Source organism: Cornus florida, unplaced genomic scaffold (assembly GCF_030987335.1).
Source record: "Cornus florida cultivar Cherokee Brave unplaced genomic scaffold, ASM3098733v1 CherokeeBrave_3.0.0_Hap2_Chr07, whole genome shotgun sequence".
NCBI classification, from domain to species: domain Eukaryota; kingdom Viridiplantae; phylum Streptophyta; class Magnoliopsida; order Cornales; family Cornaceae; genus Cornus; species Cornus florida.
In genome coordinates this window covers 52,952,094-52,964,750 of record NW_026775577.1, presented here as the reverse complement: position 1 = coordinate 52,964,750, position 12,657 = coordinate 52,952,094, and the positions used below count along the sequence as shown (strand labels likewise).

The 12,657-nt window shown below is 35.0% G+C and overlaps 1 protein-coding gene across 1 annotated transcript; it reads left to right on the top strand.

Moving 5' to 3' along the window:
• The first annotated feature begins 1,359 nt into the window (after positions 1-1,359).
• On the top strand, positions 1,360-11,028 carry LOC132267212 (uncharacterized). The gene is made up of 4 exons (XM_059768305.1): positions 1,360-1,480; positions 3,012-4,036; positions 8,516-9,383; positions 10,653-11,028. The coding sequence occupies exons 2-4, from the start codon at positions 3,068-3,070 to the stop codon at positions 10,697-10,699; spliced, it is 1,884 nt and encodes a 627-aa protein (XP_059624288.1). The 5' UTR covers positions 1,360-1,480; positions 3,012-3,067; the 3' UTR covers positions 10,700-11,028.
• Positions 11,029-12,657: the final 1,629 nt, after the last annotated feature.

Genomic DNA, 12,657 nt, shown 5'->3' with positions numbered 1-12,657 from the left:
TTTTCAATCTACTAGAAATCAATTCTTCCATACAAGAAAATTTTGGATCCTTTATGAAATGCTTTAACTATGAACATCATCCAAAAATGAGTAAAAACAAACGATAATATATCTCTTATCTAAATCTTAATAATAAATACACTATGGACAAGAAAAAAAACTCATACTCTACAATTGGGAATTATTATTATTATTATTATTTTAATGCAAATGTATCATTTATATGATTATTTTAATTATTTAGAATGATGATGTCAAATATCTTTGCACCTTATAATCTACCACCGAACACATACAATTTTCCGTCCCATATACTTTGGGTAATTGTTTTATATGTACTTACATTCCTCCAACATTGCATATACATAAACTCATCTCGATCGTTCAGAATCCTAAAGACTTGATATCTTGCCATTTCCAGTTATAGTCATGATTTAAGAGATATCAATGCCCCTTTTTTCTTTTTCTCTTTTCATTTTTTTTTTTCTTTTTTTGTTGACTATAGTGATGTCGGATCTCATAAAGCATTTTATAATCCACCGCCGGTAATAGTTTAATGACTGGTCCTAGAGTTATTACATTAAAATCGCAAGTTAGGGTCATAATTTAAACAAAATTGATAATTTGCGGAAGATAGCAAATTTGCTTAGATATGCATAGTTAGAAACATTTTTTTTTTTTTTTTTTTTTTAACAAATAATGCATGTACCAACTTGCTCCCATGTGCACTTGATGTTTTCATCCTTTCACATTAGAACGTGTGAGAAAGTATTACTAAGTTACGTCCATGATTTTAACATTTACTAGACAATAAAAAGTAAATAAATAAAATTTATGAAATAATTACACTTACCTCCTTTATAGATTGCCTAGATAACAAGAAAATCCTCTATAATTTTAAATATAACCTCCCCTGTTATTAAATGTGACATTCTTATTTAATGATGTTATATTCAATATTTACTTAAAATCCAATAAAGTCCTTAAAAGGCTTTAAAATATTATTTTGTCCATAAAAAAGCATATATTTTATATTAAAATAATAAAAATATAATGAATATAATAGTCATTTAACACATTCATGTTAAAGAAAACACTAACAAAAGAAGTCAATGTTATATTTAAAACCATAAGTTACGTAGACCGTCTATGTGGAAGGTAAGTGTACTCATCCGAAATTTTATATAAGGCAAAATGGCGCGTGAAAAAAAGCGCTTGAGGTGCAAAATCTATTTCCAAGAATTAATAGTGGTGGTATTTTCATTTACAAAGGGAAAAATAACTTTCATTACAAAGATATCCTCTGTGCTGTCAAAATCATCCAAACACACCTCCCACTTCCTCTACTACTCTACCCTCCTTTTCCGTTATTTCAAAAGCAAATTGCTTTTGCGCAACACAACAAACACTTTCTTTGTCCGAACCAATTTAACTAAAACCCTTTTCTTCTCACTCATCTCTAGCAGCTGATACTTCCGAGGTATCTTCTCTACTCTCTCTCTCTCTCTCTCTCTCTCTATATATATATATATATAATATATACGCACATACACATACATGAATGTATGAGTATGAGTATATTACTGCTCTTGATTCATGACCAATAGCTGTTTTTGTTTTTCATGTTTATAGTCTATGATTAGGGTTTCCTAATAATTGAATCTTTACTTTAAGACTTGAGGGTTTTGCTTCTTTTTTTTCTGTTCTTTTCTTTTTTCTTTTTTTTTTTTTGCTTTTTTTTTTTTTTTAAGTTGATTGGAAAATTTAATCTTCTTCGGATCTAGTTGATTTGGATTCTTGTTACCATTTTGTTCATTTGCTAATGCTGAGATGGTTATTCTGTGCTTCAGAATTATTATGATTTTTGTGTAAATTAATGAGTGAGTTCTGTGGAGTGTGGACAAACTATCATTGTTGATTTTTGCTACTGATAGAAGAACTGAAATTTGATTCTGAAACTTAATATAAACATATAAGAAGACGGTACAATGTCAAGTTGCCATTACTTTGATGAAGCTGTCATGGTTATTTGAGAACTTCAACAATTTGGAATTTTGTTCGAATTTGAATTTCTGATTTTCTTTCAAGTTGCAGCTGCAGTGGGATACAAGGATGGTGTTTGGTTCAGAGCTTATTTAGAAATATTATATATATATATACATAGATATATCTAAATTGTGGGAGGAAATATTTTGAATATTGTGTTTTATGTTCATTTGTGTGACTAACTGTAAGCCTAATTCCCAAGTGATTGAATTTTGTGAGGGTTTGTCATTTCTGTAGACAACTTTTGGACAATTGTCAGCGATCTCTGTCCAAGACCCTTCTAACATTCTAGAAATTATTTTCCTAGGGAATTATTTTGTAATCAAGGAGTTAGTTTGGAAAATACTGACGAAGTAGTCGTTAAGCTGTTGCTATGGATAAGATTGAGCAAGAATTTTGACAGTACTTTCAGTTACTTAAAAGGAATTTGGTTAAGGGAAAAGGTAGAGAACAGGAAGTAGAAGTATTTTTTGTCATTCTATAATTTCTAGAATAATTTTGGAAATAACAATTTGAAACTATTTCCTTAATATTTGTATTGGCGTAATTTAGTACAAAAACATGAAAAAATGAAATCGTGGAGGAAGTTGCACTGGTAGCCAAGTTGGTTACATGGTAGCTGAACAGCCAAACATCTCCGATTCAACTCTCCCAGAGTTATGTACTGTGGTTTGCACGTAATTGCACGTCAACTAATATGGCTTACCATGGAAATGTATCCAAAAGTTCATATTGCAGGCTTAATAAGATAATCGTTTATGGGATGTAGTAATTTAAAATTGTTTTCGCGATGTTCGGTATTTCTTCAGAAATTAATGTAAATTATGCTCAATTAAATGCAAATATATCTGTGGACCTTTCCCAGGGGAAAAAAATGCTGTTGTAGCAAAATTGTGGACAACTTCATATTTTGCATCTAATCTTCTTATGGGTCTTAAACTAATCTTCTCATATGATCTTTGCAGTTGTTGGAGGAATTAACTTCATGCCCTGTGGGTACTAAATAGTTCACTGTGTGAGCATGGATAAGGTATCCCATGGTTGTCCATACCCGGGATGCTTCTTCTGTGTCATGAAGGTAGGAAACCCAAGTAAACGCAAAGCAAGTGTACTGAAATTTTTCCAAGAACTTCCTTCTCAGGATGACGATGGTCAGGTTCTCCCTATTAGTGGTCTTTGGAACACTGCGATGACGCATCCTAATGATCCTGAATTCATTGAGTTGGGAATATTTGAATGCATGGCAGCACTCATTTGGAAGGGTTTCAAGAACCGCCGTTGGCTTTCCCATGACCAAAATGTATATATTCCTTATTATGCTGCACATATAATTGGATCCTACACCATGAACATGGAAGAATTTGCTGAAAGTGCCGTCCATGCTGGTGTAATCCCTCCCTTAGTTGAACTTCTAGGAGGGAGGTTAACTTGGGTTGAACAGAGAGTAGCTGTACGAGCTCTAGGTCACTTGGCTACATATGTCAGCACTTTTCCTGCTGTCGCAAGTCACGGTGAGATCCTTGAGCTTTCTATTCAACTAGCGATGAGTTCACTTGAAATTGTTTACTCTCACTTTTACCAGTATGTTGACAGAAGGCTAAGTTATCACTGTGACCTACTTACACGTGGCATGGGTGGTGTTGAAATGGAGTCCAGGAAGGCAGAGGAATGGGCTAGTCAGCTGCAGTGCTGGTCCCTTCAACTTATTAATTGCTTTGCATTTAAACCCGAATTTCTTTCTACTGTATGCAAACCAGAATTTTTAGTAAAATTACCAGGGATGTGGGGCGGACTTGTCAATGAAACTTCACCAGCTGGTATTGGTTTACTACGAACAATTTGTCATCATAAGCTTGGAAGGGGACCCGTGGCTAGCTGTCCTGGTATTATTGAAGCATTGTGTAATATTGCTCGCTCATCAGACGATTGGCAGTATATGGCTATTGATTGTCTTCTTTGGTTGCTCCAAGATCCAAGCACCTGTCATAAGGTAATACTCATTCAGATCTATGCTAGCTACTCCTCGTCATAAATTTATTTTCATTTCTGGAAATTTATTACATGGAAATTCTTCAAAATGAGTTCATTTTCGGAAATCTTTACATGGAAATTCTTCTTGCTGAGTATTAATGGTTAAAAGGTTAACTTGATTGCTTATTGAGGATTGCTCACATGCAGATTCTAACATTATGCTCTTTTCAATAACTTCTATATCTATATACTTTTGTTTATCAAATCCTTATAATCACATTAGTTACAGTCATCTATTAAATCCAAAAACAGATCCTTCGAATTCTGGTTTCCTCTAGCTTAGTTTCTCTGTTTATGTATCGATGTCAATGAAATATCACTCTCTGTCAAATCTTTTAGTGCCTTTAAGATTGAATCTCAATAAAAATTTGATCAATTCCATAAAAAGAAAATGGGAAAAGAAAAAAATATATATCTAAAGACTCATTTGCGGGGTCAAATCTGATATGCACAGCTGTTGGACCTTTAACTTGTTAGACAACCACTTGCCGCAAAAGTCTCAACATGCTAAAGAAAAAGCATGAAAATGTATATCAAGTTCTTACACCCTCTCATGTGCGACACCCTTCTGCATGTGAACAGACAGGAAATACAGAAAAATAGTGCAGATTCAACAGATAATGGAGGAACACATGCAAATGGAGTCTTGAACCTTAGACCTCCTAAGATCGTAGCTCTGATGCCATGGCTTATTTTTTTTTTTTTTTTTGATAAGTAAGATTGTATTAGAAAGCATTTAAACGGGGAACACATCCCATAAAAGCTACACAAGGCCAAAAAGCCTCTAAAGTCCCAAAGAGTCCAAAAAATCAACTATCTCCCCCATTGATTTACAATTTCTCCCCAAAACCCAACAAAAAAAGAGGACAAATATTAGCCCTGATAGAATGTAGGACCAGATTGTGAGGCTATGATAGTAGAGTTAGCACAACAATATGAATAAGTTAAATATAGAGAGCAGAAATAAATAAATCATGCAACCACACAAGAACACACGATATTTACGTGCAGAATCCCAATGTGAAAATATCACACCTTGTGAGAAATATATTACAACTAGGTTAACAGTTTCCAAACTCTAGAACCATTAGTTACTTCTGACACAAACGATGCCAAACTTTCCCTTGAAAGTCTCCAAGTTGTCCATCCGCTCATTAATAAATATTGCTCCTCATGAATCTGCTTATCCACCGTGATTCGGTCTCAGCATAATTTAGTCTTAGCCACTAGTCGTTCAGGTTGTGTGTTTGTTTTATAGAAACACTGCAGTGTTGATGATGATGTAAACTCCACAAGATAATGATCAACACTCTGAAAAACATATGTTCTAAATATATGATCTATCTCTATTTGATCTCTCAATAATGTTTAGAGATCTCTCTGTATATTCTCTACATGTGTTTGGAGCCTAGAGGTCTTTATATAATGCTTTGAATCCAATGAATTAAGGTTTCTTAGTTGTAATTGAAAAAAGAAACTTAAGCCTTATAGGATTCTGATTTAGAGAAGTTTCCAAACATTATTCCCCCACAGTTCTAACAATAACATAGACTGATGCGATACTGGTGCGACGATGCACTGTTTCCTTGACCTATGTTTGGTGCTTAATTAGTAGTTGTCAAAGGTTTTTCAGATTTAATCGATGTTCGAAATGGTTGTATTAACCATTTAAAACAACTCTTTAAATGGATCAGGGAGCTTGAGTTATTTGATGAGTGGAGTGTAAAAGTAGAAGACAAAACAAAGTGATATGTTGCTAGCCTCTCGAGCTTGTGACAACCTTGTCAAGTAACAACAATTTAAAGAAGGAAATTTGATCTTGCAAGTAACAATGAAGGTCAAAGGACTTATTGTGTCTACTAAGTTTAACCCAAATTTGAGAGGCACTGTATATAATATCGGATGCTTCTAACTTGGGATAGTACATGTTGAAAACACCGGAGGGAAAGGATCTTCATGATCCAATTAATGGAATGTGGCCAAAAGCCTGTTGTGCTTGAAATATTATAGCATAAAGTACTCAGATTTGGGCTTATAACAAGCAAATGAGTTTATTCTTCTCCTTTGAGAAAAGGATGCCAACAGTACCTATCAAAAAAGAAGAGAAAATGATGCCAACAGTAAAACATATTAACAATGAGAACAAGCATTCTATACTCAGGGCAACAGAGTGCAGTTAGCCTAGAGTAGTTGAGCATTATTAGCTAAGAGTGGTTAGTAGTTCTGCCCAAAAACACAGAGCAAGTGGTTTAGCTGAGAAAGAAAGTGTTTGTAGCATTTAGTGAGTAACAGAGAGCATGCCCGAGCAATCTGAGGTGAAGTCAATTTGATTCCCTTAGACTACCCGATAAAGCAGCATAACCTAGATGAAATGAGTAATCCAACCTTGAAGATCATAATATAGAAAATCATTTTAGAGAATACAAGGTTGAGAGTACCAGTGCAAGTATAATGGTAGAGGCACCATGAGTAAAATGGTAGTGGTACTTGTAACATATTAATATATTACAAGTAAGAAGGCGGAGGAGTCTGTGAACCACCTTCTTCTTCATTGTCCAGTGGCGGGGGATGTTTGGTCTATGTTTTTGGCTTTGTTTGGTAAGCATTGGGTGTCTCCCAGTTCCACGGTGGGCATGATCGAGGTTTGCAGAGGGTGTATAGTGGAGAGCCGAGCCAGGGATGCTTGGAGGGCCACTCCCCTTTGTTTATGGTGGGGCTTGTGGCGCTAGAGGAATAGGAGATCCTTTGATGGAAAGGAGACTCCTATTTGGTCTCTCAAGTACATCATCATTATTTCTTTATTCTTTGGGATAAATGGGCGAAATTGTAAATTTGTGGGTGATTTTGTGGATTTTGTTGATACCTTTAGATTATAGTTGGTCATTATCGGTTTTTGTGTATTTCCTTGGGAGCGCTCCCCTCTTGGGCGCCTTTTAATGAAACCTTACTTATCAAAAAAATATATTACAAGTAAACTGGCGGAAGTACTATTGAATCTCGAGTAACAGGTAAACTGGTAGAAGTAGATTAAATCTCAAGTAACAGGGATAACCAGACAAGAGAAAAGAGAAACAAGACATGGAATATTATTCTAAAACAAGAAAGAGAGAGAGTAATAGAAATAGTAATCTTAAAAGAGAAGTAAAAAATGAAGCCAAAGGATTAGCAAAGCAATTCAGAAGTAATTAAATTGATAAATGAAGTTTAGTGAACATCAGGTGATGTGCTCTACAGTCAGGGACTAAATACAAATAAACTGACGTAACAGGAAAAGTGTTACATGGGAACCATAAAATAGCTAAAACCAACACAAAGCCATGAATGAAACGAGAAAACTAAGAAACAATAAGTTGGGTGGCTCTCCAAGTTTAACATGATTGAAATTGACACGGAAAAGGCACCTTCAAGAGGATTAGAATATTTGACCCAACCTATAGGTTGAAACCAAAGTAGTTGGAATTCAGTTATTGCTAATTGCTGAAATTGTGGGCTTCTAAGCCGCCAAACCCAATGTGAATTACACAACTAAAGCATGATTATTGAAGCTTTAATGAGCTGTTGCAACTTTATAAGTAGAATACTTGTGCTCAGAAAATTCAAAAGTAACAATTCAAGAAATCCAGCAAAACTCTGCAAAAATGCAAGGTTAAAAAAACATAGTTTAAGGACTCGAGAAGTTTCTTAGAGAATTTCAGCAAAAATCAAAGCAATTCGTCCATAACTTGAATTCGAGTTTGGTAATTTGTCATGAGTAATTCAATATTGTAACCGTATATCACCAATTAAGGTCCTAGAGAATTGGTTTAAGAGTTGAGAATGTTTATTAGTATAGTTTGGCACAACAGAGAATAATAAGATATTGAGTATGTTAGATGTGTAATAATTCCTTTCACACATTCAACGCCTCTGTCTTCCATGTCAGATACAAATTTGGACACTTAAAGACAAAGACACAAAGTGAATATGGGTTTATTATGGACCCAACCAAAGTTATTAGCCTATCGTAAGTTATTACATATCTGTCACGGTCCTCTCTCTGGTTCTTCTACAGAGACACAAATACAAACAAATATAAATCTAAAAACATTAGGAGGACATGTATAGATGTATAGACATGTCCTTGCTACATTTAGGAGTTGCTGTATCTAAAGGTTGTGGTTGGAAAAATTACCATCTTGTGCTTATACATTGGTCAATATTGCTTTTTTTCCTTTTGTCTAATGAGTTTTTTGGACGAGAAATATGTCAACAAATAATCATTTTCAAGTTCCGACTCTACATAGCACCTTTTTAAGGGACTGAAAATGTCAAACAAGTTTGAGAAAAATTCAGGGAAGGTAACTTATACCTAGATACCTATATCATGTTCTACAAACATTTACCACTTAATTAATCATAAACATTTTATGGAATTCATATTTTATGATTTGTTGTGTAGGTGATTAATGAGGCGGTACCTGCACTTGTGGACCTTGCTGAAATATCAAGTCTAGGGGATCACAAAAAGCTTGGGGATTCCATTGTTAATGTTCTTCAGGAATGTATCCAATCACAAGGGACAGGACGGAACTCTCTCAGCAAATGCACTAAAGAACAGATCGAGGAGATTTTAAGTTCTAAACAGAGACTAAAATTGGAAAAGAATATGCCGAAAGAGGATCTCCATGTCAAACAGGTAGAAGCATTAGTGGTAAAGCTTGAAGGAAATTCTCTGTTCTCGTCAGGAAATATATCAGGAGCAGCATCAAAGTACTCAGAAGCATTGGCAGTGTGTCCAATGCGATTGAAAAAAGAGAGGGTTGTGCTGTACAGTAATCGAGCGCAGTGTCATCTTTTGTTGCAACAACCATTGGAGGCCATAAGTGACGCCACACGAGCACTGTGTCTTCATAACCCGGTTAACCGTCATGCCAATAGCCTTTGGAGAAGAGCTCGGGCTTATGATATGCTTGGGTTAGCTAAAGAAAGCTTGTTAGACACTATATTGTTCATAAATGAGTGCTCTCTGTCACCTGATCCTGATATCTCCTCAAGGCAAAACAAGGTTCCTGACTATGCTGAGCGTTTGGTCAAGAAGCAGATGCGTGCAGCTTGGTTATTTAGTGAGGCAGCTATCAAACATGGGGGCATCCACTGCAAAGGTGACAATGGCAACACCTATGGCCAAGAGACTGATGATTCTGAATGGGAGACAGCAAGTGAAAGTGATATAGGAAATGATGGAAGGGATGAAATGGGTGAAGACGATTGTGAATGGAAGAATGAGGACGAGAGGAAAGACAAGTACGCAAAACCTTCAATCAAAGGTACTATGATTATGTTTTTCTGTTAGGGGACGATCTTTAGTTTAATAGTGTAACTTTAGTGGTAACTTGCATCTAACAACGAGACTTCAATGCAGACATGGCTTTTCATAGAGTAGCCAACCTAAGAGATTTTGTGGTTTAACAATAAACCTCATATATCGATGGTTACCGTTTCTTTAGCACGTTGTTTTGCCTATTCAAACTGATCATACACCTCTAGTTTTTGGTTTTTTTATTTTTATTCTTTTTCTTTTTCTTCATTGAAACCTCTAGTTGTTGGATCTAGTGATTATGTTTAAGCTTCTGCACATATTTCAACTGGTTTTCCTCTTACGAAACATGCATTGGCTGTTTCTGTGTACCGTTTAGTGTATAGCAAGAACAACCACCTAATAAAACTAGATATATTTATTTGAGGCCCCTTTCTTTTGATGTTAGTGACTAATCTTCTTTTAATAATATTCATCCACTGACATTTTTAAATTTAGATTTTGCTGTCATAGCTTTAAAATTTCGTGTCTAAAGTTCTAAATTTAGGGAACAAAATATCACAAAATCGAACATCCAGTTATCCTAAGCTTGCTTGTTATGCATCTTACGGGTGGAATTGTTCGTATCAACTATTGGTACTAAGATTGCAAGTGTTAACATTTCAATTACATAATTTTCAACTCTGAATTTGTCTTACAACTTAAAGGTAGATGTTATCGGTTAAAGCATTATTAGTCCACCATCTTGATTATTTGAAATCTCAAGTTGCGTTTTTGAGCTGGAGTCCGGATCCTCTGTTGTGCACAATATTGTGTTGTATTGTGCGCAACACAATATTTTGAGGATGCAACACAACTAAATCGCAGTTGTAACATGATTAATTGGGGATCAACATCATTATTTCACTCCTCGATTAATTGCGTTGCACCTCAAAATAGTTGTGTTGTATGCTTGAAATATGTGTGTTTGGTAAGATTTTTTTTGGTAAGCAGCATGCTCAAAGTAAGTGTGTTGCGCTTGTACAACACAAAACGAGTACAGCAGAGGATCCGGACTCTTTCAGCTGATGTAGGTTTTCTGGTTGTTCCAGGTTCAGATACCTACTAGTAATATTCAATATTCCTCATATTTTCTGCACTTTTTTCCTGTTTTTTGGTAGTTCAGCTTCATGTCCACACACACACACACACGTGATAATTTGATCAGGTGCTTGTTTTAATGTTTATACAGTTTCTTGTGGCCTTTCTAACATTATTTTGGAACTTTGAATTGATACAGACATGAAGAATGGATACAATGTGCAGCTTATGGGAGATGAAATGTGAATTTTGGATTATTTGGGCCAATTTGTGTGTGCAGGATGGAAGAGGGACATGTCTTTGGTCATTGTGTTATACTTGAGTTATACATTTGTTGTTTTTGCTATCCATTTTCATGTTAAAATCCAATTGTGAAAAAAAAAAAAAAACTATAGATACTGAATGTAGAGGATGTGGATTTTTTTTTTTTTTTCTTTTTCTATTTTTTTTTTTCATTTAATTTCAGCTTTTAATTTGTGTGAGATTCAAGAGGCTTGTATATAAACGCTTCGGGGGATTTTTGACTGAATTGTCAACTGAATGTAGAACGTGTGGTTTTAATTTTGTGTGATTGAAGAGACTTCTATATATACCCTTTAAGGGTTTTGACTGAAGTATCAACTATTCATATTTAAATAAGGAAAATGAGTCTAACTTTTAAGTAATATTTATGGTTTTCGCATGCAATTTTTTTTATTGTTAAGGCAATTGATGTAACTAATCGAGGAATTCTATGAGTAACCTTTATTTGGATATGGTAATAGCCTTGTTACATAAGGCTTTGCCCAGTTAGGTGAAACCTTTATTTGGATATGGTAATAGCCTTGTTACATAAGGCTTTGCCCACTGAGGTGAGGGTTTAAGTTTTTGCAGGAACAAATGGGTGTGTTAGTTAAGATCTGTTTGGTTCCGTTTTTTGAAAATAATTTTAAAAAAATTTTCAAAAGAAAACTGTTTTCAGATAAAAATAAAATACAGTTCTTTGAAACAAACGTTTTTATAATTGAGTTTTCAAAAAACTGAACCAAAAAATCTTGTACAATTTTCTCAAAACTGTTTTTTGAATGACAAACAAAGCAAGCCCCTTAGTTCTTGTGACTATCGTGATCGCCCGAGAACAACTATAGAGAGGACATAAGTCACTTACCTCTCTTGGGTACTTCTCTGACATGGCTTCCATGACTCACAACATTCATCTGCAGAGGGAGGATGGTTGGATCATGACCAGTGCTCCAAGCCCAGAACCATGTCAATGCTTTGTGCTGATTTTTGACAATTTATTTTGCAACTTACAACCATTTAACGCGGGTACTAAAAGTAATGCATATTAAGGTGTGGTGACTTAATAATTCGAGTGGTGCGTTTGCTAGATTGATTGTTTAATCATGAAATTACTAATTATTAACCATAATCAAATGTAGCATTGTGTGCATGTTATGACAATTTATTTAGAAATTGCAAGAGTTTTATCTTGCAAAAATGGTGGTTCACTTTCTGGAAGTAGCACATTCATCTATATTTGGTGTGGCAAATAACTACCACGATACACCATTGGTAGACTTGATCTCTCTACTTTTTACTTTGAATGAAATAGACAGACTTGAACTCTCTACGAAAAGACATACTATTAGGTGGCTGATCTTAATGAAGTGCCTTATAATTCTAGTGTTATGTTTATGTAATTTGTTTATAGACAAATTACTATTTTTTTTTTCCAAATGGGTACTCACACCTCCCTCTCCAACAAATTGTTTGTACCTGACAGGAATCGATCCTGAAATGATACTTCATGAGGCACCAAGGCCAAGTCTTTTCCAACCAGGCTAACCGTGTTTCAAATTATTAATTATTGTAAGAAAATAAGAGATTGTGAGAAGAAAGTTGGATAGGTTGTGACCAGAGTATGGAGTTTGTGGATGTGAGAAACACTGAAAGGTGAAGCAAATTTAGCGGTACTTGATCTTTGCAAGAGAAATGAAAGGAGGGGTATTTGGTCTTTTTATGAGGATCATTTTCATCTTTTGATCAAAAGGTTCAAGGACATTTTGATTCACATATTTACCAGAAGCGGGGTGAAAAAAACACCCACCTTGATGGGTCCTCCTGTAAAAGCAGTCAAGGCTAATGCAAAAGCAGGACCCACTAGCCAAAATAGTGTCGTCTTCTCTTTCAAATGAGAAGAGATTGATGCTTAGAGTTCCTTG

Excerpts from the sequence above, each read along its gene's own strand:
- LOC132267212 (XM_059768305.1), top strand. The coding sequence starts at position 3,068 with ATGGATAAGGTATCCCATGGTTGTCCATACCCGGGATGCTTCTTCTGT. Across the intron at positions 4,037-8,515 it reads ATCCAAGCACCTGTCATAAG|GTGATTAATGAGGCGGTACC; the intron begins GTAATACTCATT and ends TTTGTTGTGTAG. Across the intron at positions 9,384-10,652 it reads CGCAAAACCTTCAATCAAAG|ACATGAAGAATGGATACAAT; the intron begins GTACTATGATTA and ends GAATTGATACAG.